General features: G+C 43.9%; 1 protein-coding gene across 1 annotated transcript in view; it reads left to right on the top strand.

Annotated features, from left to right (window-relative positions):
• Positions 1-870: 870 nt before the first annotated feature.
• LOC124620340 (15-hydroxyprostaglandin dehydrogenase [NAD(+)]-like) overlaps positions 871-21,018 on the top strand; it is a 185,887-nt gene continuing 165,739 nt past the window's right edge. The window contains exon 1 of the mRNA XM_047147014.1: positions 871-963. Coding sequence (XP_047002970.1) covers positions 871-963 — 93 coding nt within the window. The remainder of the gene's footprint in view (positions 964-21,018) is intronic.

Consider the following 21,018-nt stretch of genomic DNA (forward strand, 5'->3'; position numbering starts at 1 on the left):
ACTGTATGGAGGCGCTGTAGTTTTCTTTTCACTTCGTTGGACGTCGCGAAGTAATGTGATGCTAATTGTATCCTGCAGTCAGACGTAAAAACTTTATCGATTTTGTTCACAAAACTAAAGGAAAAAATGGACTGCACCTCTTTTCGTGGAAATAGGACATTTATTATCGCCTTGATTGTGTTTTCATTTTTAATAGATGCTCGATTATAAGAGATGCATTGACTTTAAATTCAACTGTTACAGGGCAGCGTTTTCACATTCAGAACTGCTAGCACTGTGTGTGTTCATCTTATACCCTCCTTTCAAGACACTGTCGATTCCGTTCAACTGTTCTTCCAAGTGCTTTGCTGTCTCTGGCAGAATTAGAATGTCACTGGCGAACCTCAAAGTTTTAATTTCTTCTCCATGGATTTTAATTCCTACTCCGAACTTTTCTTTTGTTTCCTTCACTGCTTGCTCAATATACAGGTTGAATAACATCGGGGAGAGGCTACAACCCTGTCTCACTCCCTTCCCAACCACTGCTTCCCTTTCATGTCCCTCGACTCTTATAACTGCCATCTGGTTTCTGTACACTTTTAACATAAGATGCCTGAATACGTGGATTGTGGCAGCATTTTAAATTTTTAAATTCGAAATTATTACGCGAAATATTGAAAATCGAATTTTTGTTGTCCCTACTGGTGCCAAGAGTTGAGGTTTCCCGGTTGCGGGATTAGTGAGAGTGGTGACCAGGTGTACTTTTGTGCGATTTCATTTCGCGTTATCTGGCGGCGGAGGCGTTATCGGCGCCACGAGCCGCTCTTATAGGGCCGCCCCGTGCCGCCCAGCCAGCCAGTGCCGCGCTGCGCTGTGGCGAGCTGAGCCGCGATGGAGCTGCGAGGGTGCGTGGCGCTGGTGACGGGCGGCGCCTCGGGCATCGGCCTGCAGTACGCGCGCCACCTGCTGCTCGCCGGCCTCAAGGTAGGTAGGCGGGCCACGGCGGCGCGGGGCCGGTGCCTCCGTCGCACATTACGCACAGCGCTTTCAGGAGCCACTTTGATCGCTACTGGGACGTGGAATGGCAGTCGACAGTGACTTCGTAACTGAGATTTAGGACGCCGAGACACGTTTAACGAGCGTGACAACAGACGACAGGCCGTACTACCGAGCAAACGGATAAAGCTCTTCACAGTGATGCTGGCGCTTTGTTTCACACTAGTAACTGACAAGTTCAAAGAGAATTACACGGAACATACGCTGAAGAGCTAAAGAAACTGGTACACCTGCCTAATATCCTGTAGGGTCTCCACGAACACGCAAAACTGCCGCAATATGAATCCTACAGGTCTGTCCATAAATCCGTAAGAGTACGACAGGGTGGAGATCTCTTCTGAACAGCACGTTCAAGGCATCCCAGATATGCTCAGTAATGCTATGTCGGGAGTGGGGGGTTGGTGGCCAGCGAAAGTGTTTAAACTCAGAAGAATGTTCCCGGAGCCACTCTGTAGCAATTCTGGGGCAGTAGGGTGTCGCATTGTCCTATTGGAAATGCCCAAGTTCGTCGGAATGCACAATGGACATGAATGAGTGCAGGTAATCAGACAAGAGGCTTACGTATGTGCCACCTGTCAGAGTCGTATCTACACGTATCAAGGATCTCATATTACACGCCCCACACCATTACAGAGACTTCATCAGCTTGAACAGTCCCCTGCTGACATGCAGGGTCCATCGATTCATGAGGTTGTCCGTACACGTCCTTCCGCTCGATACAATTTGAAGGGAGACCCGTCCGACCGGCCAACATATTTCCAGTCATCAACAGTCCAACGTCGGTGTTGATGGGCTCAGGTGAGGCGCAAAGCTTTGTGTCGTACACTCATCAAGGATGCACGAATGGGTCTTCGGCATCGAAAGCCCATATCGATAATCTTTCGTTGAATGGTTCGCACGTCGACACTTGTTGATGGCCGGCCGGCGTGCCCGTGCGGTTCTAGGCGCTACAGTCTGCAACCGCCAGACCGTTGCGGTCGCAGGTTCGAATCCTGCCTCGGACATGGATGTGTGTGGTGTCCTTAGGTTAGTTAGGTGTAAGTAGTTCTAAGTTGTAGGGGACTGATGACCTCAGAAGTTAAGTCCCATAGTGCTCAGAGCCATTTGAACTTGTTGATGGCCCAGCTCTGAAATCTGCAGCAATTTGAGGAAGGGTTGCACTTCTGCCACGTTGAACGATTCTCTTCGGTCGTCGCTGGTCCCGTTCTTGCAGGATCATTTTCCGGCCGCAGTGATGTCGGAGATTTGATGTTTTACCGGATTCCTGATATTCACGGCGCACTCGTGGAATGGTCATACCGGAAAATCCCCACTTCATCGGTACCTTACAGATGCTGTGTCCCATCGCTCGTGTGCCTACTATAAAACCACGTTCAGACTCACTTAAACCTTGAGAATTTGCCATTTTAACAGCAATAATCGGTCTAACAACTGCGCCAGACAATTGTTGTATCATATAAACCGCAGTGTCTTATTCTGCCTGTTTATATATCTCTGCACTTGAATACGTATGCCTATACTAGTTTCTTTGGCGTGTAGTTGTCGAGATGCAACTGCTTAGTTTCAAAAGACGACTGCCCAAAAAGTACAAGACATACAGAAGAATGACACATTTCAATGCACAGAGCGTCTCTACAAGTTTTGAGTTTTACTATGCACCAGCGCGCACCACTGAGAGGGGTTGGGGGGGGGGGGGGGGCAGACGTATCAAGATCGAATGACAACTCATCCGAGTCAGTATTGTTGCATCCAAGTAGTTTGCGTCGGTAGACACGCAACACAATGGACAGATTTGCAAAGCACGCTGTTGTCATCATTCCTTCCTTGGCAGCAGCAACAGTGACTTAAATGAATTTCTCGGACATATTGACATTTGCTGCATTAAGAAAGGTATTCGTATTGAGTGCCTACACTGTGACTTAAAAACTCTGAAAGACGGTCTATCCTCTGATACAGGTCTGTTTCCTGTATGCCCTGTACGTTTCGTGCAGTCACCTTCTGAAACTTCAGACGTATAAGGGGCAATGAAATGAAAATGAAACAGACGCAAAAAGTGAGTAAACTGCTTGTTATTTCAATAGCATTCGCAATAATTGCTAATACATTTACTCTATTGTGAAACAAGAGGAACGGCGTCATGGAAAAACGTTTGCGGTTTCTTATGGAACCACGATTGTATCCAGGCATGCACCTCTTCATCCGAATCAAGTCGACGGCTGCATGGGGAGAGATCAGGACTGTATGTACGATGTTTAAGGGCATCCTACTAAAACTTCTGCATTGTAGTCGAAACAACCTTGGCCGCATCTAGGCCTCTATTACTTGTTACCCATCCATGCAAGAGCGAAGCAGAAGCCACGATTTCGTATAAGATGATGCCATTTGTCTGTTGCTGTAATCCGAAATTTTCTTAACTTATATGGCAATATTACATGCTGAGCACAAGCCAGTGCCACCTTATTATGGCTCAAAGGAATCCACCCCTGAAACAGCTTGGCCCCTGTACATGACTTATAGGTCCACTTAGCCCTGTGTGTTGCACACTGACAAAGGCGTAACAACACCGCATTTGTCGCACTGAAATGTAACACCATCCCTACCCACAACTGACCTATCACATAGACTCACATACAGGATCGGTGGTGGTGCTGTCTGTGACTCTGCCACCGCTACCGGACAATATTTACAAGTAGCACCACTTTAACCATTTACAAGTGCTGGCGTTGTTGAGATGCGACAACAACGTCGTGCATTATCGTTCGAAAAATGGAAAATCAGAAACTGGCGAGGAGTTTCTTTGCAGTGAGTGCTTAAAGAAGCAGTGTTGTGGAAATACTGAAATTTCCAGTGATGTTTTTTATAGATGTCGTAACACTAACTCAACAAAAATGTCTCGATGCCTTTCGTTCATCTTTTGGTAATAAGTCACGTTCAGAAAAGACTATTAACAACTATTCTACAGTATTTCGTCGCATGTCGTCCTTCTGTGGACTGTGGATTTCGTCTATGTCTCCTCCCAACAGTATTTACTATCATACTCCACCAGAATTTAGGTATCGAACTGATTGACTAGTAACTCACATTTGTACATTTGTTGCAACATGACGATGTGCCATAAAAAACGATCACAGTTAAATTTTTAATCAATTCTATACTATTAATGAGGGAAAAATTTGATATAAGGAAAGTTCCAGTTTTCGTTCCCATTGGACCAAAGATATACATATTCACTTTAGAAAACACAGTCCTGTCTCTTAATGTGAGTACTACACCAAAGCCACCACCAGCGCATTTTAGTTAGTGTGGGTTGCCTACATCAGGGGCAGGTATGCACTCAGAGGCAAACCTGTTGTTCTCCCTTGATTGACAGGTACTTAACCTATTGTTCTCCTTTGATTGACAGGTCATTAACCTATTGTTCTGCTAAGAGGATCACTCCTTGTGACTGACAGATCATTAACCTGTTGTTCTACTAAAGGATCATTCCTTTTCATTGACAGGTCCTTAACCTATTGTTCCCTCATCCTCTCCGATTCCCCCCTCACCCCTCAGGAAACCTATCCCCCTCTCTGCTTCAGGTACACTTTCAGGTCTGAGTTATTGGAATAGCCCCTCTCACTCTTATCAGTTTGATTGACTACTTAATTAAATTGATCAATTAATTAACCTCTCCTCTCCCTGGTAAACCCCCTGCCCTCCCACAATCTCTCTCGGAAATTGGCGGGACAAAGACTCAGTTGATCGGTCGTTTGGAGGGAATTCGATTGTAGTGTATAGAATATTGTTTCAAGAATTTATACAATATATAGAATATTGTTCAGTTATTTATGGCAATGTATGGAATATACTTTATTTATTTAGTTAAAGAATTTGTCTGGAAATCGATTGCTGTGTAAGGAATATTGTTTAAGCAATTTAGACAATGTGTGGAATATTGTTTATTTAAGCAGTTTAGAGGATTCAGGGCAGTGTATGGAGTATAGTTTATTTATTTATCTAATGAATGTTTCAGGAAATCAATCATCACCCCCGCCACCCCACCCCTATCCCGCTCGAGCCCTCCTTTACCTGGAAACTGCCGGCCGCGGTGGTCTAGCGGTTCTAGGCGCTCAGTGCGGAACCGCGCGACTGCTACGGTCGCAGGTTCGAATCCTGCCTCGGGCATGGGTGTGTGTGATGTCCTTAGGTTAGTTAGGTTTAAGTAGTTCTAAGTTCTAGGGGACTGATGACCGCAGATGTTAAGTCCCATAGTGCTCAGAGCCATTTGAACCATTTTACCTGGAAACTGGCGGCTGTGAGGTGGACAGGAAGGATCTCATGAAGGGAAATTCAAGGTTATATTGTTTATTTATATAAAAAAATCGGTTTGCTCATCATTCAATGCTGTTTGGAAAATGCAGGTCTTGTAGAAGTAATTAAATCGATCGCCCTTCTTTTCATTCTGATCGCGCAAGGAATACCGTCATGCGACACACGTCACACATAATTACCCAGTTAAAAATCGATCTGGAAGCATACACAGCCCGTTGTCCCCTGTCCACAGGAACGCACTCGCTGTCAGGAGTCGGGCGGGATGCACTGGCGGCCCAGTAAATCGACGACGCGGCCGCCAGCCGCTGAACCACGAGCAGGTGTCAGTTCGGGTCCCACAGGCATGAGGCGGCGGCGTCCCTTTCATACATGACACCTGAGAAATACCTGTTAGAATACGTGTTCACCTAGGCATCGTTGCTGGCGCGATGACGCAGAGCTGCGTCTCCAGTGCTGAGAGAGACGTAACGGGGCAGCCCGTCCATTACTTATCAGTCCCTTCCCAGACTTCTTAAAGTGCTGCAGAAATAGTCAACCGTCGCTTCTGTAGGAGCTTTTGTGGCGTCTCAGCTTGCCTGCATATAAATTCTTTTCCTAACAGGCCCTGTTTACGAAAATAGCCCGAATAACACCGAATGTATTCTTCCTGATGATCCTAATGGCATAGCCTGTTCGTCACTGAATTTAACCATTTAACTGCTGCTGCTGCCAGTGTGGGAACACTGTCCGCCTTTTTTTCTGAAGACGAGACTTTCAGTGGCAAAAATTATTTTGTACAGATCGCCATAATGCACTAACAATTAAACCTCGCAAAAGTTGTCTACAGATCATCAAATACATACAAGACTCACAAGAATATTGGGAACCAGGAACATATTTACCACTGTAACCACAATTAGAATTACTATTGCTGCTATAGTCTGACGCCGATTGATGTACAGGTAATGTCTCTTCTTGACTGATGTGGTTCTGGAATGAATCTCAGTATCTATAGTACACATAATTTTCCACGTAAAAATCTCTCTCATACCCTCACGGTTATCGATGCACTGAACCTATATGCCCCTCACGATAGAACACACACTCATTTTCTTTGGTCATGCCACTTCTAAGCCACAGTAACATTACACTGCAATATACACACAAACAGTGCAGTTATCTCTTATATCCATACAGCGCCCGAAAAAATTACGGTATGCCCACACTCACACCGACTATATGTCTCGATTCTCCTCAGTCCTAGGAAATTGTCTGACAAAGCTTTCGAATGAGCGCTTCTGGAAGGTGCTGCATCCTGCCGGGATTCTCTCAAACGAATGTTATGAAGGACAGGCGTCTGACACTATGTGATAATGAATACCGAACCCGCGGACGTAACGCGTGGAAAGACATCACTGAAGCGGGTTAGTGTATTGTAATCAACAACACTATCGACAGAACAACAAGGAAAATGCGAGGGTACGCTTGGGGGTGGCAACGAAGGGTTTTATTGTTACAGCCGTATTGCCCGTCTTGTTTGTACACTACAGCAGGTCCAGTTGAACACTTGCATTCTTATATTGTGCAGCTGTTTATTAAATGAATCTCTACGTCTACGTGATTACTCTGCTATTCACAATAAAGTGCCTGGCAGAGGGTTCAACGAGCCACCTTCAAGCTGTCTCTCTACCGTCCAACTCTCGAACGGCACGCGGGAAAAACGAGCACTTAAATTTTCCTGTGCGAGCCCTGATTTCACTTATTTTATCGTGATGATCATTTCTCCCTATGTAGGTCGGTGCGAACAGAATGTTTTCGCAATCGGAGGAGAAAACTGGCGATTGAAATTTCATGAGAAGATCCCGTCGCAACGAAAAACGTCTTGTTTTAATGACTGTCACTCCAATCCGCGTATCATGTCTGTGACACTACCTCCCCTATTTCGCGATAATACGAAACGAGCTGCCCCTCTTTGTACTTTTTCGATGTCATCCGTCATTCCCACCTGATGCGGATCCCACAGCGCACAGCAGTACTCCAGAATAGGGTGGACAAGAGTGGTGTAAGCAATCTCTTTAGTAGACCTGTTGCACCTTCTAAGTGTTCTACCAATGAATCGCAGTCTTTGGTTTGCTCTACCCACAATATTATCTATGCGATAGTTCCAATTTAGGTTATTTGTAATTGGAATCCCTAAGTATTTAGCTGAATTTACAGCCCTTAGATTTGTGTGACTTATCGCGTAATCGAAATTTAGCTGATTTCTTTTACTACTCATGTGAATAACTTCACACTTTTCCTTATTCAGGGTCAATTGCCACTTTTCGCACCATACAGATGTCATACCTAAATCGGTTTGCAAGTCGTTCTGGTCATCTGATGACTTTACAAGACGTTGAATGACAGCATCATCTGCAAACAATCTAAGACGGCTTCTCAGATTTTATCCTGTGTCGTTAATATAGATCAGGAACAATAGAGGGCCTGTAACACTTCCTTCCTTGGGGAACGCCGGATATTACTTACGTTTTACTCGATTTTTTTTTAATTTAGCGTATGGCTAATACAGATACATCATGAAATTACATATACATATGTACATATTGACACACAAGAAACTTAAGTTTGTCTTTACAACTGAATATCCAGTCCTTCAATCCAGCGCACTGCATCTGGAGTTGCTAGCAGGGAGTCCTCTTTGGCGCCGTGATAGGCTCGAATCCTGCATTCACTGACAATGTGGTGAACAGTCTGGTATGGAGCCCCGCAGTCACAAGCTGGATCAGGCAGCTTCTTCCACTTAAAGAGAGCATCCCTGCATCGGCCATGACTGGTACGGATTCTGTTGAGAGTAGACCACGTCTTGCGTGGTAAGTCGAATCCACTTGGAAGTTTAGCACCTGAGAAGATGTTATGCAGGTGCACATCTGTCACTGCTTCCCATCGACCTTTCCATTCTTCAAGAGGTTTGAAATTCTTAGCAACCATGTCAGCAGCATCGCACAGAGTTGGATGACGTGATTTCAGTCTCTTGCGATTTAAAAGTGGCAGGTCGCAATGCACGGGTAGGTTAGAATTCCTGGAGATCTTGTGGAATTCTCTCATAAGGGCAGTACATCTGCGTAGATCAGGAGGCATTATACCAGTTAACAGTGGAAGCCAATAAACTGGAGTAGATCTGATTGCGCCAGATATTATGCGCATTGTCGTATTCAGCTGGGTATCAACAAGCCTTGTATGATGACTATTCATCCAAACAGGTGCACAATACTCAGCACTTGAGTATACAAAGCCCAGAGCTGAAGTTCGCAGGGTGATTGCTGAAGATCCCCAGGTAGTTCCGCATAGCTTATGGAGGATGTTGTTTCGAGTTCTCAGCTTTTGAGCTAAGTTAAGAAGGTGTTGTTTGAAGCATAGTGTACGATCCAGGATGACACCAAGATATTTTGGGTTCCAGTTGTGACGAAGAATTTTGCCTCTGAAACTTACCTCCAGTTTTACGTTCGCCGACTGGTTATTTAGATGGAAGCAACACACTTCTGTTTTTCTCACACTGGGTTGGAGTCCCCAGATTTTGAAGTAATTGTCTAATGCAGACAGGTCATTGGCTAAAATCTCTTCTGTTGTCTTCATTTCCCGGTGTTTGACGGCTAGAGCCAGGTCATCGGCATAGCAGTATTTTCTGGACGAAGTGTCAGGTAGATCAGATAGATATAGGTTGAGCAGTAAGGGTGAGAGAACTGATCCTTGAGGCAATCCGTTGTTCAGCTTCCTCTCCTTACTTATGTTGCTTCCAGTGATTACCTGGAACTTCCGATCACTTAGCATGCTGTTAATCAGTCGAGCCATTGTTCTGCAGGGTATGATGCGGAGAAATTTGTAGATAAGGCCTTCCCTCCACACGGTGTCGAAGGCGACAGTTAGATCAACAAATGCCACAGATGTTTTCTGCTTCATTTGGTATCCTGACTCTATGAAGGATGTGAGAGACAATACTTGGTCGCAGCAGCTACGCCCTGGTCTGAAGCCTGCCTGATCAGCTGGAACGTTCTCTAAGATAGCGCTACTTATTTTGTTATATATTAGCCTTTCAAAAAGCTTGTAGCAGCAGCTGGGTAGGGTAATGGGGCGATAGTTTTCTACTCTGTTGCTGGGTTTGCCAGGTTTCAGAACAGATATTATCTTCACCTTTTTAAACTCAGATGGAAGTTGACCAGTCAGCAGGATGTCAGTAAAGAATTCTGCCAGCCATTTCTTAGCTTTTCCTCCCATATGGATCAGGAATTCTGGGTGGATACCATCGAATCCAGGTGCCGTAAGAGGTTTCAGGTCCTTCAGTCCAGAGTCAATGTCTGAAACTGTGAAGGGATGGGTATACTCAGATGAGGGAGATGCCTTCTTTTTAAGGTCACGAAGCTGTCGTCTGATATGTCTTGTATGTTTCTTGTCAGGAAGTACTCTTGAGGTGGTAATGATGTGGGAAGCAATTTGGTCTGGTGTTACTTCGGAATTTTTTCTGCATGCTGGTGCACTTCCTCCCAGTTTTCTCAGAAGACTCCATGCTTTCCTGCTCTAGTGGGTAAAGTCCATAGTTTTGACTGTTTCTGCCCATTTCTGCCTCCGAGACGTGTCCAAGCTGGACAATAGTTCCGTAGCTATCTCTGGGTCACCACTTTGCTGGAAGTATTGGTACAGTGCTTCACTTTCCTCATTCCATCCTGGAACATATTCTTTTCGGTATCCTCTTGGCATACACTTTTTAGCTGTTGCTGTTACTGCACCAATGAAGCGTTGATAGTTATTATGTGATGTAGGTATCCATCGAATGGTCTTATCCAGTTCCGTTGAAAACTTCATCCAGTCGGCTTTCTGGAAATTCCATCGAGCATGCGGAGTTTATCGTATGACAGGAACAGTGCAGCCAATTTGTATTATTACAGGTCTGTGTTGGCTGTGAGGAAAGGCATCTATCACTTTCCTTGTGGTGTTGATGGGAAAGCCAGTTTCGTTGCAGCTAACAAAGCATAAGTCAGGATTTGAATCCTTGTCCCAAGCAGCTGACCTGAAAGTGCCTTGATCTTTGGCATCAAACACTAGATGAAGACTATTCTCTTCGATCCAATCTGCAAGCATGCTCCCATTTTCATCATTTTGAGAGTACTTCCAAAGTTCATGGTGACTATTGAAGTCTCCTACATAAATTGCAGGATGTTCTGCTGTGTGTAGGACAAAATCGGGCCATGTTGTTTTCGGTGGTTTGTAAACATTTGTAATAGTAATGCCGTGCAATTGTATGACAACTGTATGTATATCTGCCTCCACACTTACAGAAATCAGCGAAGCTTTGTTTATGTTGTTACGGACATACGTAGCAATTCCATACACCTCGTGGTAAGTTACACCAAGTGCAGAATATCCAGGAATTCGACCTCGGCTTCGGAATATTTCTTCGCTGGGAACACGAGTTTCTTGAATGGCGACGACATCGATATTGTTGTCCAGCAAAAATTTTGACAGGTAGTCACACTTTGCCCTGCTAATGCTTTCGATATTCAGTTGAAGGAGTCTGATAGTTGGTCCAATGTTTCTTGTTAATGAGCTCTGAAAAGAACTGTTTCTGCTATTTAGTTGATATGTCATTGCCAGGAGATCCTATGGATAGTCTGGCTGCCTGTAATCACTGTTGCTCAATTAGCACCACCCAGGAGGCACGTGTAGGGTATTTTAAGGTTAAACCTACGGACGTGAGCAACGCTACCTCCCTTTGCTCGATGACTTTCCGTCTATTACTACGAACTGTGTGACCTTTCTGACAGGAAATCACGAATCCAGTCGCACAGCTGAGGCGATACTCCGTAGGCACGCAGTTTGGTTAGAAGACGCTTGTGAGGAACTGTGTCGAAAGCCTTCTGGAAATGTAAAAATATGGAATCAATCCTCTGTCGATAGCACTTATTACTTCATGAGTATAAAGAGCTAGTTGTGTGTCACAAGAACGATATTTTCTGAAAACCGTGCTGACTATGTGTCAATAAATCGTTTTCTTCGAGGTACTTCATAATGTTCGAATACAGTATATGTTCCAAATCCCTACCGCAAATCGACGTTAGTGATATAGGCCTGTAATTCAGCGGATTACTCCTACTTCCCTTTTTGGGTATTGGTGTGACTTGAGCAATTTTCCAGGCTTTAGGTACGGATCTTTCTGTGAGCGAGTGGTTGTATATAACTGCTAAATATGGATCTATTTTATCAGCATACTCTGAGAGGAACCTGACTGGTATACAATCTGGACCGGAGGCCTTGCCTTTATTAAGTGATTTAAGCTGCTTCGTTACTCCGAGGATATCTACTTCTATGTTTCTCATCTTGGCAGTTGTTCTTGATTGGAATTAAGGAATATTTACTTCGTCTTCTTTGGTGAAGGAGTTTCGGAATACCGTGTTTAATAGCTCTGCTTTAGTGGAACTGTCATCAGTGACTTCACCGTTGTTATCGCGCAGTGAAGGTACTGATTGCGTCTTGCCACTGGTGTGCTTTATGTATGACCAGAATCTCTTAGGGTTTTCTGCCAGAGTTCGTGACAAAACTTCGTTGTGGAAATTATTAAAAGCGTCCCGCATTGAAGAAGGCGCCATATTTCGAACTTCTGTAAAACTTTGCCAATCTTGGGGATTTTGCGTTCTTTTAAATTTGGCATGCTTTTTCGTTGCTTCTGCAACATCGATTGGACCCGTTTTGTGTACCATGGGGGATCAGTACCATCACTTATTAATTTATGTGGTATATATCTCTCAATTGCTGGCAATACTATCTCTTTGAAAACATTCCACAACTTTTCTACACTTACATGATCAGATCGGAAGGAGTGGAGACTGTCTCTTAAAATGGCGTTAAGAGCATTTTTAGCAGCTTTTTTAAATAGATATACTTTGCGTTTCTTTTTGATGGTTGTAGGTGTTACAGTATTCAGCCTAGCAGCAACTGCCTTGTGGTCGCTAATCCCTGTATTCGTCACAATACTCACTATTTGTCCAGGATTATTTGTTGCCAAAGATCAAGTATGCTTTCGCAACCATTTACGCTTCGAGTGAGCTCATAAACTAATTGTTCAAAATAATTTTCTGAGAAAGGATTCAGTACAATTTCAGATGACGTTTTATGCCTGCTGCCGGCTTTAAACGTATAATTTTTCCAGCATATCGAGGGTAGATTAAAGTCACCACCGACTATAATTGTACGAGCGGAGTACTTATTTGAAATGAGACGCAAGCTTTCTTTGAACTGTTCAGCAACTATATCTTCTGAGTCGGGGGGTCGGTAAAACGATCCAATTAATAGTTTAGTCAGATTGTTAGGTACAACCTCTACCCATACTATTTCGCACGAACTATCTACTTCAATTTCGCTACAAGGCAAACTACCTCTGGCAGCAATAAATACTCCACCACCAAATTTATTTAATCTATCCTTTCTGAACACTGTTAGATCGTTTGAAAAAATTCCGGCTGAAATTATTTTCGGCTATAGCCAGATCTCTGCACCGACAACTATTTGAGCTTCAGTGCTTTCTATTACGGCTTGGAGCTCTGGTTCTTTTCCAACACAGCTACGACAATTTACAACTACAATACCAATCGTTTGTACAACTACCTTACTGTGTTTTACCTGCCTCCTTTTAGCATGACGTCCCTCCTGTGGTTCCCTGAGATCCTCTATCACCACTTACATTCGGATATACTTCTCAGTGCGCTGAAATCACAATTCACCATTTCCAATAAGTCCTTCCACTACGACTAGACACACGCAATTTTTTTTGTTTTTACATGAATAGTAGTTTGATTACTTCCCACAAACGTATGTCGGAACATAAGTCCCGGTACCTTTACGTTCAAGCAGGAGCATAACATTTCCGACTATCAATTATAGATGCATAAAAAAAAAAACTTTTGATACGTCCACCTTCCACCAGATGGGTGTCGTTTCCGCACTGCAAAAAACGCCTCCCGCCATTACGCACTTGTCGATGAATAAAGGATGTAATTACAATTTAAAAAAGCTCTAGAGTCTTTTCGGTTATCGATTTCACCACTTCTACGAAACGTTTTGGTATTTTCAATACTTGTAAATCCAGCCAACATACAGTGGCGGCTTGTATAGCTTCCACCACCCAGATAACACAATTTTCTTCTGACTAAGAAATCATTCTGAGCCACTGAGTAACTTGAAACTTATCCAATCTGCGAAGAACTTTACGTGAAAACTCGAAAAAAATAGAGGAAACTGATATTTCCACTCACGAATACCGATGTCGATGACATAACAGATTCCAAATCATCCTTATAATTAACAAAGCCAACTAAGGTGTTTTTCACGTCTAGAGAACCAGCAAACGTGTCCTCCACCCGTATTTTACCCGCTAGATGCACTCAACACACAACATAATCGATCTTCTCTCAACCAAAGAAAGACGGAAAATGTGAAGAAGCAGTCAATCGGACAATTTACATGGGCGCACCTTGTCTCCCAATCTCCTTGATGTTGCTTATCTTCACATGGACTACTCAGTTTGTATATTTTACTAATTTTTTTCATAGTTCCACACAACTTCTTCCTGTTTTCTCGATTGATCTGTGTCCAGTTTTTCAAGGTCTATCCACTGTGCCAACTTATGACTAAATCTGAGGGGGGTGCGATGGGAAGGTTCCCTTGTAAGTATTAGTCCGCTATTCGGCCGTCTGGAGGACGACACGGTTAAGTCAACTACAGTCCTGCGTCCCAACAGGCCTCTCCATTCGGACGGCTCCTGCCGTTAGCGGGAAACGTGAGTCATTCCCTCCACGGTCCACCACCCACCGCCGCGCCAAGCACGCACAGACAGAATTCAAACTCATCTGTCACAGTGACAGAATAGCTGCATTCTGTTTGGACTGATTCCTCATATTGCAGTCATGTACGTGATAACTGTTTCAGTGCTAGCCATCCCCAGAAGGTGTTGCCCATCCACCAAAACTCTTTCTCCGAACAAGCGATATCAGTCAATCATTACGTGGTAACTGACAGCGTACCAGTGTATGGATGGGATGGAAAAGGCACCGACGATGTACTGTAATAATTTTAACAATTTTACAGTAATTTCGACATCAACCAATGATGTGACAGCATGTTTCCCAATTTCAGTGTCATAGCTAAACCGCCTCTTCTCTACTTTGCGAATATCATTGTGGATATAGATAGAAGACTGTGTAGTACGTCCATTTACTGTTAATTCTCGAACAAATACATTATCAAAGCATACCAGACAGTGCTCTACATATTTCTAGCGCCTCGAGTGTAGTGCATAATTCATGATCTATGTGGATGGGAGTCACAGAGCTTTCTCGCAGCCTTAGGATAAAATTAGAGACTGAAAGACCACTTCACTCTGTCTTTGACGAGCCCGCCCTGCAGCACTGTTACCGATTTAATCTGCAGCTGATCAGAAGTAGACCGCTACATTCCATGTCTCGTGAATGAATGGAGCTAGCCGAGTCCTCGCCCATCCAAGTGCACTAGATTTCTCCAGATGCGCCCATGTCGTGGAGGTTAGCACCCCTTACCAGCGTATAGTAACAGATTTGAAAGTGTTGTGATGTAACATCAGATGATTAAGAAGAACAAGAAGTGGCTGGTTTTTGTGCTTGTTGGAGCGCCAGGCGGATGGAGTTCGAAGCATTTTTTACGCTAGTCAACTCTAAAATATTGTTCAATAGTCTGGGACCAATACCTGGAAGGTATTGGTAAGAGAGAACATAAACAAACGCTCTCCTAACGCTACAAGGTTCCGCACTTAAAACATGCTATGATGCTAGATCGCTCCGGATTCTGACCCATTAGTGGTATGGAATGTAGCGCTGTCAATATTCCAATGTAAGAAATATATTATGAGCGCATGACATACATTCTTCTTGCCGGTTTCTCTACGATAAATTATGGTAACAAACTGTAAAACGAAAAAACTACTTCCTTAAAACAGTGGCTCGGCGTGATATGTGTACAATGTAGCTCTCCAGAGATATATAGCGCCCACTGTTAACATCCGAACCCGGTTCAAAAATTATACTACGACTGCATCAGTCCTATATTAAATGGTCGTTAGTAACGGAGAATACCTCTTAGAAGGAAACAGATAAAGGCATAGCAGCAGTGTTTGGCATGTGAAATTACACACCATGCCGCCATCAACTCTGTAAACACGACATCAGTCAGGCGAATGTATACACGGGGATTGCAGTGCCTCACAAACACCTATAGCTAACTTAGAATCATCTTAGTTATGATACTGAAGTCTTGATTTTACACCCAAGATGCGATAGGGGAATGGAGTACGTTGCATAAATCTTCGTTCGTTTAGAGGAATGTGTCATGTTTCATTACACATGAGATGGAAGTTCTCTGATGACTGAGAGGTATATTGTTAACGATCGCAAGTAGTGCTAAGACCCACACAGAACACGCGGTTGTATGCGAGTCGAACGCAGGCAATGTCATGCGACCGTTGCATCCTGACAGAACAGCGGGAAAACTGACCTGCAGCAACTTCTCCCTCTCTCTCTCTCTCTAGAATAAACCATCAATCTACCATTAAATCGTACCTCGTCACGACTCCAACTGACCACCCAATCCACTCTATGTCAAAAAAATAGTTCAAATGGCTCTGAGCACTGTGGGACTCAACTGCTGAGGTCATAAGTCCCCTAGAACTTAGAACTACTTAAACCTAACTAACCTAAGGACAACACACACATCCATGCCCGAGGCAGGATTCGAACCTGCGACCGTAGCGGTCGCGCGGTTCCAGACTGTAGCGCCAGAACCGCTCGGCCACCACCGGCCGGCCACTCTATGTCATCCTTTAACGCTGATGCAAGTAAATTTAGAGGCGGAAGGTTCTCTGTTTTTCCAGGAAAGCATGAAAGACAGCAGTCAATTCATGTGTATCACTATTACCTGAATAGACATACAGTAGAATGCTGCCTCGACGGAAAAAAGTGACTGTTTCCGTGGTTCCCGATGCTTCCATGTCAACGCTTTCTCGTATTCCTCTTGCTGTCGCATACTCGTTCCCAAGTACAAGAATTCTTCTGCGCCAACCAGAAGACACGCAAGTGCTTCCTCAATTTCCTCACATTTCAATGTATTTTCTATAAATTTATACGTATTTTCGTGATTTTTGGCAATTCTATCGATTTTATGTCAGTTCTACCCATGCGATCATGCCATAAACTCTCGTTCTGTGTTCTAAAATTGCTTGTAAATGTAGTACGTAGCGCAAATGCACTGACTGGAAGGCGTAGTACAGCACTGTACTCGACTGCATCCAGTCATCTCCACCCACATATTCCACATATGCAGTTCGTTTGTTCTGTTTTTCTATGTCTGCGTATGTGCATGTGTCGCGGATGGCTCCCAGGACTCGCAGTAGACCCGACTTAGCGTTTGAGTGTTGGGAAACGGATCCACGTCCGAGATAGGGTTTGAAAGTGGATCCGCAAGAGAACGAGGGGCTCGAGACCTCTTCTGAACAGCATGTTGCAAGGCATCCCAGATATGATCAATAATGTTCGTATCTGGTGTGTTTGGTGGCCAGCGGAAGTGTTTAAATTCAGAAAAGTGTCTCTGGGGCCACAATATAGAAATTATGGACGTGTGGGGTGTCGGATTGTCTTGCTGGAATTGCCCAAGTCCGTCGGAATTCACAACGGTCTTGAATGAATGCAGGTGAAAAAAAAAGTTCAAATGTGTGTGAAATCATATGGGACTTAACTGCTATGGTCATCAGACCCTAAGCTTACACACTACTTAACTTAAATTATCCTACGGACAAACACACACGTCCATGTCTGAAGGAGGACTCGAACCTCCACCGAGACCAGCCACACAGTCCATGACTGCAGCGCCCCAGAACGCTCGGCTAATCCCGCGTGGCAATGCAGGTGATCAGACAGAAAGTCTAAGTACATGTCACCTGTCAGAGTCGTATCTAGACGTATTTGGAGTTCTTCACCAGCTAGAACAGTCGCCTGCTGACATGCAGGGTCCATTGATTCATGAGGTTCTCTCCATACCCGTACACATCCATCCGCTCGGTACGATTTGGAACGAGACTCGTCTCACCAGGCAGCACGTATCTAGTCATCAACTGTCCAATGTCGGTGTTGATGGGCACAGGCGAGGGGTAAAGCTTTGTGTCGTGTAGTCGTCAAGGGTACACGAGTGGGCCTTCTGCTCCGATGGCCGATATCGATGATGTTTCATTGAATGGTCCACACGCTGACGCTCGTTGATGCTCCAGCATTGAAATCTGGATCAATATGCGGAAGGGCTGCACTTCTGTCACTTTGAACGATTTTGTTCCGTCGTCATTGGTCCCGTTCTTGCAGGATCATTTTCCGGACGCAGCGATGTCGGAGATTCGATGTTTTACCGGATTCCTGATATTCACGGTATAGTCAAATGATCGTAACGGAAAATCCCCACTTCATTGCACCTCGGAGATGCTGTGTCCCATCGCTCGTGCGCCGACTATAACACCACTTTAATCTTGATAAGCTGCCATTGTAGCAGCAGTAACCGATCTAACAACTGCGTCAGACACTCGTTGTCTTGTATAGGCGTTGTCGACGGCAGCGCCGTATTCTGTGTGTTACTTATCTCTGTATTTGAATAGGGACGCCTATGACAGTTTCTTTCGCGCTTCTGTGTATAACAAAGTTACAAAGTTGTATGTCTAATCAACCCCTCCCCCCCATTTACCTGGACCTTGTCGTTGGTGGGGAGGCTTGCGTGCCTCAGCGATACAGCTAGCCGTACCGTAGGTGCTACCACAACGGAGGGGTATCTGTTGAGAGGCCAGACAAACGTGTGGTTCCTGAGGAGGGGCAGCAGCCTTCTTCAGTAGTTGCAGGGGCAACAGTCTGGATGACTGACTGATCTGGCCTTGTAACACTAACCAAAACGGCCTTGCTATGCTAGTACTGCGAACGGCTAAAAGCAAGGGAAAACTACAACCGTAATTTTTCCCGAGGGCATGCAGCTTTACTGTATGGTTAAATGATGATAGCGTCCTCTTGGGTAAAATATTCCGGAGGTAAAATAGTCCCCCATTCGGATCTCCGGGCGGGGACTACTCAGGAGGACGTTGTTATCAGGAGAAAGAAAACTGACGTTCTATGGATCGGCGCGTGACATGTCAGATCCCTTAATTGGGCAGGTAGGTTAGAAAATTTAAAAAGGGAAAGTTGGATATAGTGGGAATTAGTGAAGTTCGATGGCAGAAGGAACAAGACTTCTGTTCAGGTGATTACAGGGTTATAAATACAAAATTTAACAGGGGTAATGCAGGAGTAGGCTTAATAATGAATAAAAAATAGGAATGTGGGTAAGCTAGTACAAACAACATAGTGAAAGCATTATTGTAGCCAAGATAGATACGAAGCCCACGCCTACCACAGTAGTACAAGTTTATATGCAAACTAGCTCCGCAGATGATGAAGAGACTGATGAAATTATTCAGATAGTGAAGGCAGAGTAAAATTTAATAGTAATGGGTGACTGGAATACGGTAGTAGGAAAAGGAAGAGAAGGAAACGTAGTAGGCGAATATGGAATAGGGGTAAGGAATGAAAGAGGATGCCGACTGGTAGAATTTTGCACAGAGCAAAACTTAATCATAGCTAACGCTTGGTTCAAGAATCATGAAAGAAGGTTGTTTACATGGAAGAGGCCTGGAGGTACTAGAAGGATTCAGACACATTATATAATGGTAAGACAGAGATTTAGGAAACAGGTTTTAAATTGTAAGACATTTCCTGGGGCAGGTGTGGACTCTGACCACAATCTGCAGATTAAAACTAAAGAAATTCCAAAAAGGTCAAAAAGGTGGGAATTTAAGGAGATTGGACCTGGGTAAACTGACAGAACCCGAAGTTGTAGAGAGTTTCAGAGAGAGCATTAGGGAACGATTGACAAGAATGGGGGAAAGAAATACAGTAGAAGAAGAATGGGTAGCTTTAAGAGATGAAATAGTGAAGGCAGCAGAGGATCAAGTAGGTAAAAAGACGAGGGCTAGTAGCAATCCTTGGGTAACAGAAGATATTTTGAATTTAATTGATGAAATGAGAAAATATAAAAATGCACTAAGTGAAGCAGACAGAAAGGAATACAAACGTCTCATAAATGAGATCGACAGGAAGTGCAAAATAGCTGAGCAGGGACTGCTGGAGAACAAATGTAAGGATGTAGAGGCATATGTCACTAGGGGTAAGATAGATACTTCCTACAGCAAAATTAGAGAGACCTTTGGAGAAAAGAGAACCCCATGTATGAATATCAAGAGCAGAAAGGTATATAGAGGGTATGTACAAGGGTGATGTACTTGAGGACAATATTATGGAAGTGGAAGAGAATGTAGAGGAAGATGAAGTGGCAGATATGATACTGCGTGAAGAGTTTGACAGAGCATTGAAAGACCCAAATCGAAACAATGCCCCAGGAGTAGACAACAATCCATTAGAACTATTGATAGCCTTGGGGGAGCAAGCCCTGAGAAAACTCTACCATCTGGCGAGCAAGATGTAAGGCGAAATACCGCCAGACTTCAAGAAGAATATGGTAATTCCAATCTCAAAGAAAGCAGGTGTTGACAGATGTGAAAATTACCGAACTATAAGTTTAATAAGCCACGGCTACAAAATACTAACACGAATTCTTTACAGACTAATGGAAAAACTGGTAGAAGCCGACCTCAGGGAAGAACAGTTTGGATTCCGTAGACGTGTTGGAACACGTGAGACAATACTGACCCTACGACTCATCTTGGAAGATAGATTAACGAAAGGCAAACTGACGTTTCTAGCATTTGTAGACTTAGAGAAAGCTTTTGACAATGTTGACTGGAATACTCTCTTTCAAATTGTGAAGATGGCAAGGATAAAATACAGGGAGTGAAAGGCTATTTACAATTTGTACAGAAACCAGATGGCAGTTATAAGAGTCGAGGGACATGAAAGGGAAGCAGTGGTTGGGAAGGGAGTGAGACAGGGCTGTAGCCTCTCCCTGATGTTATTCAGTCTGAACATTGAGCAAGCAGTAAAGGAAACAAAAGAAAAATTTGGAGTAGGAATTAAAATCCATGGAGAAGAAATAAAAACTTTGAGGTTCACCGATGACATTGTAATTCTGTCAGAGACAACAAAGGAGCTGGAAGAGCAGTTGAATAGAATGGATAGTGTCTTGAAAGGAGGATGTAAGATGAACATCAACAAAAGCAAAACGAGGATAATGGAACGTAGTCGAATTAAATCTGGTGATGCTGAGGGAATTAGATTAGGAAATGGGATGCTTAAAATAGTAAATGAGTTTTGCTATTTGGGAAGCAAAATAACTAATGATGGTCGAAGTAGAGAGGATATAAAAGGTAGACTGGCAATGGCAAGGAAAGCGTTTCTGAAGAAGAGAAACTTGTTAAAATCGAGTATAGATTTAAGTGTCAGGAAGTCGTTTCTAAAAGTATTTGTATGGAGTGTAGCCATGTATGGGAGCGAAACATGGAAGATAAATAGTTTAGACAAGAAGAGAATAGAAGCTTTCGAAATGTGGTGCTACAGAAGAATGCTGAAGATTAGATGGGTAGATCACATAACTAATGATGAG

This window comes from Schistocerca americana, chromosome 6 (genome assembly GCF_021461395.2).
Source record: "Schistocerca americana isolate TAMUIC-IGC-003095 chromosome 6, iqSchAmer2.1, whole genome shotgun sequence".
NCBI classification, from domain to species: domain Eukaryota; kingdom Metazoa; phylum Arthropoda; class Insecta; order Orthoptera; family Acrididae; genus Schistocerca; species Schistocerca americana.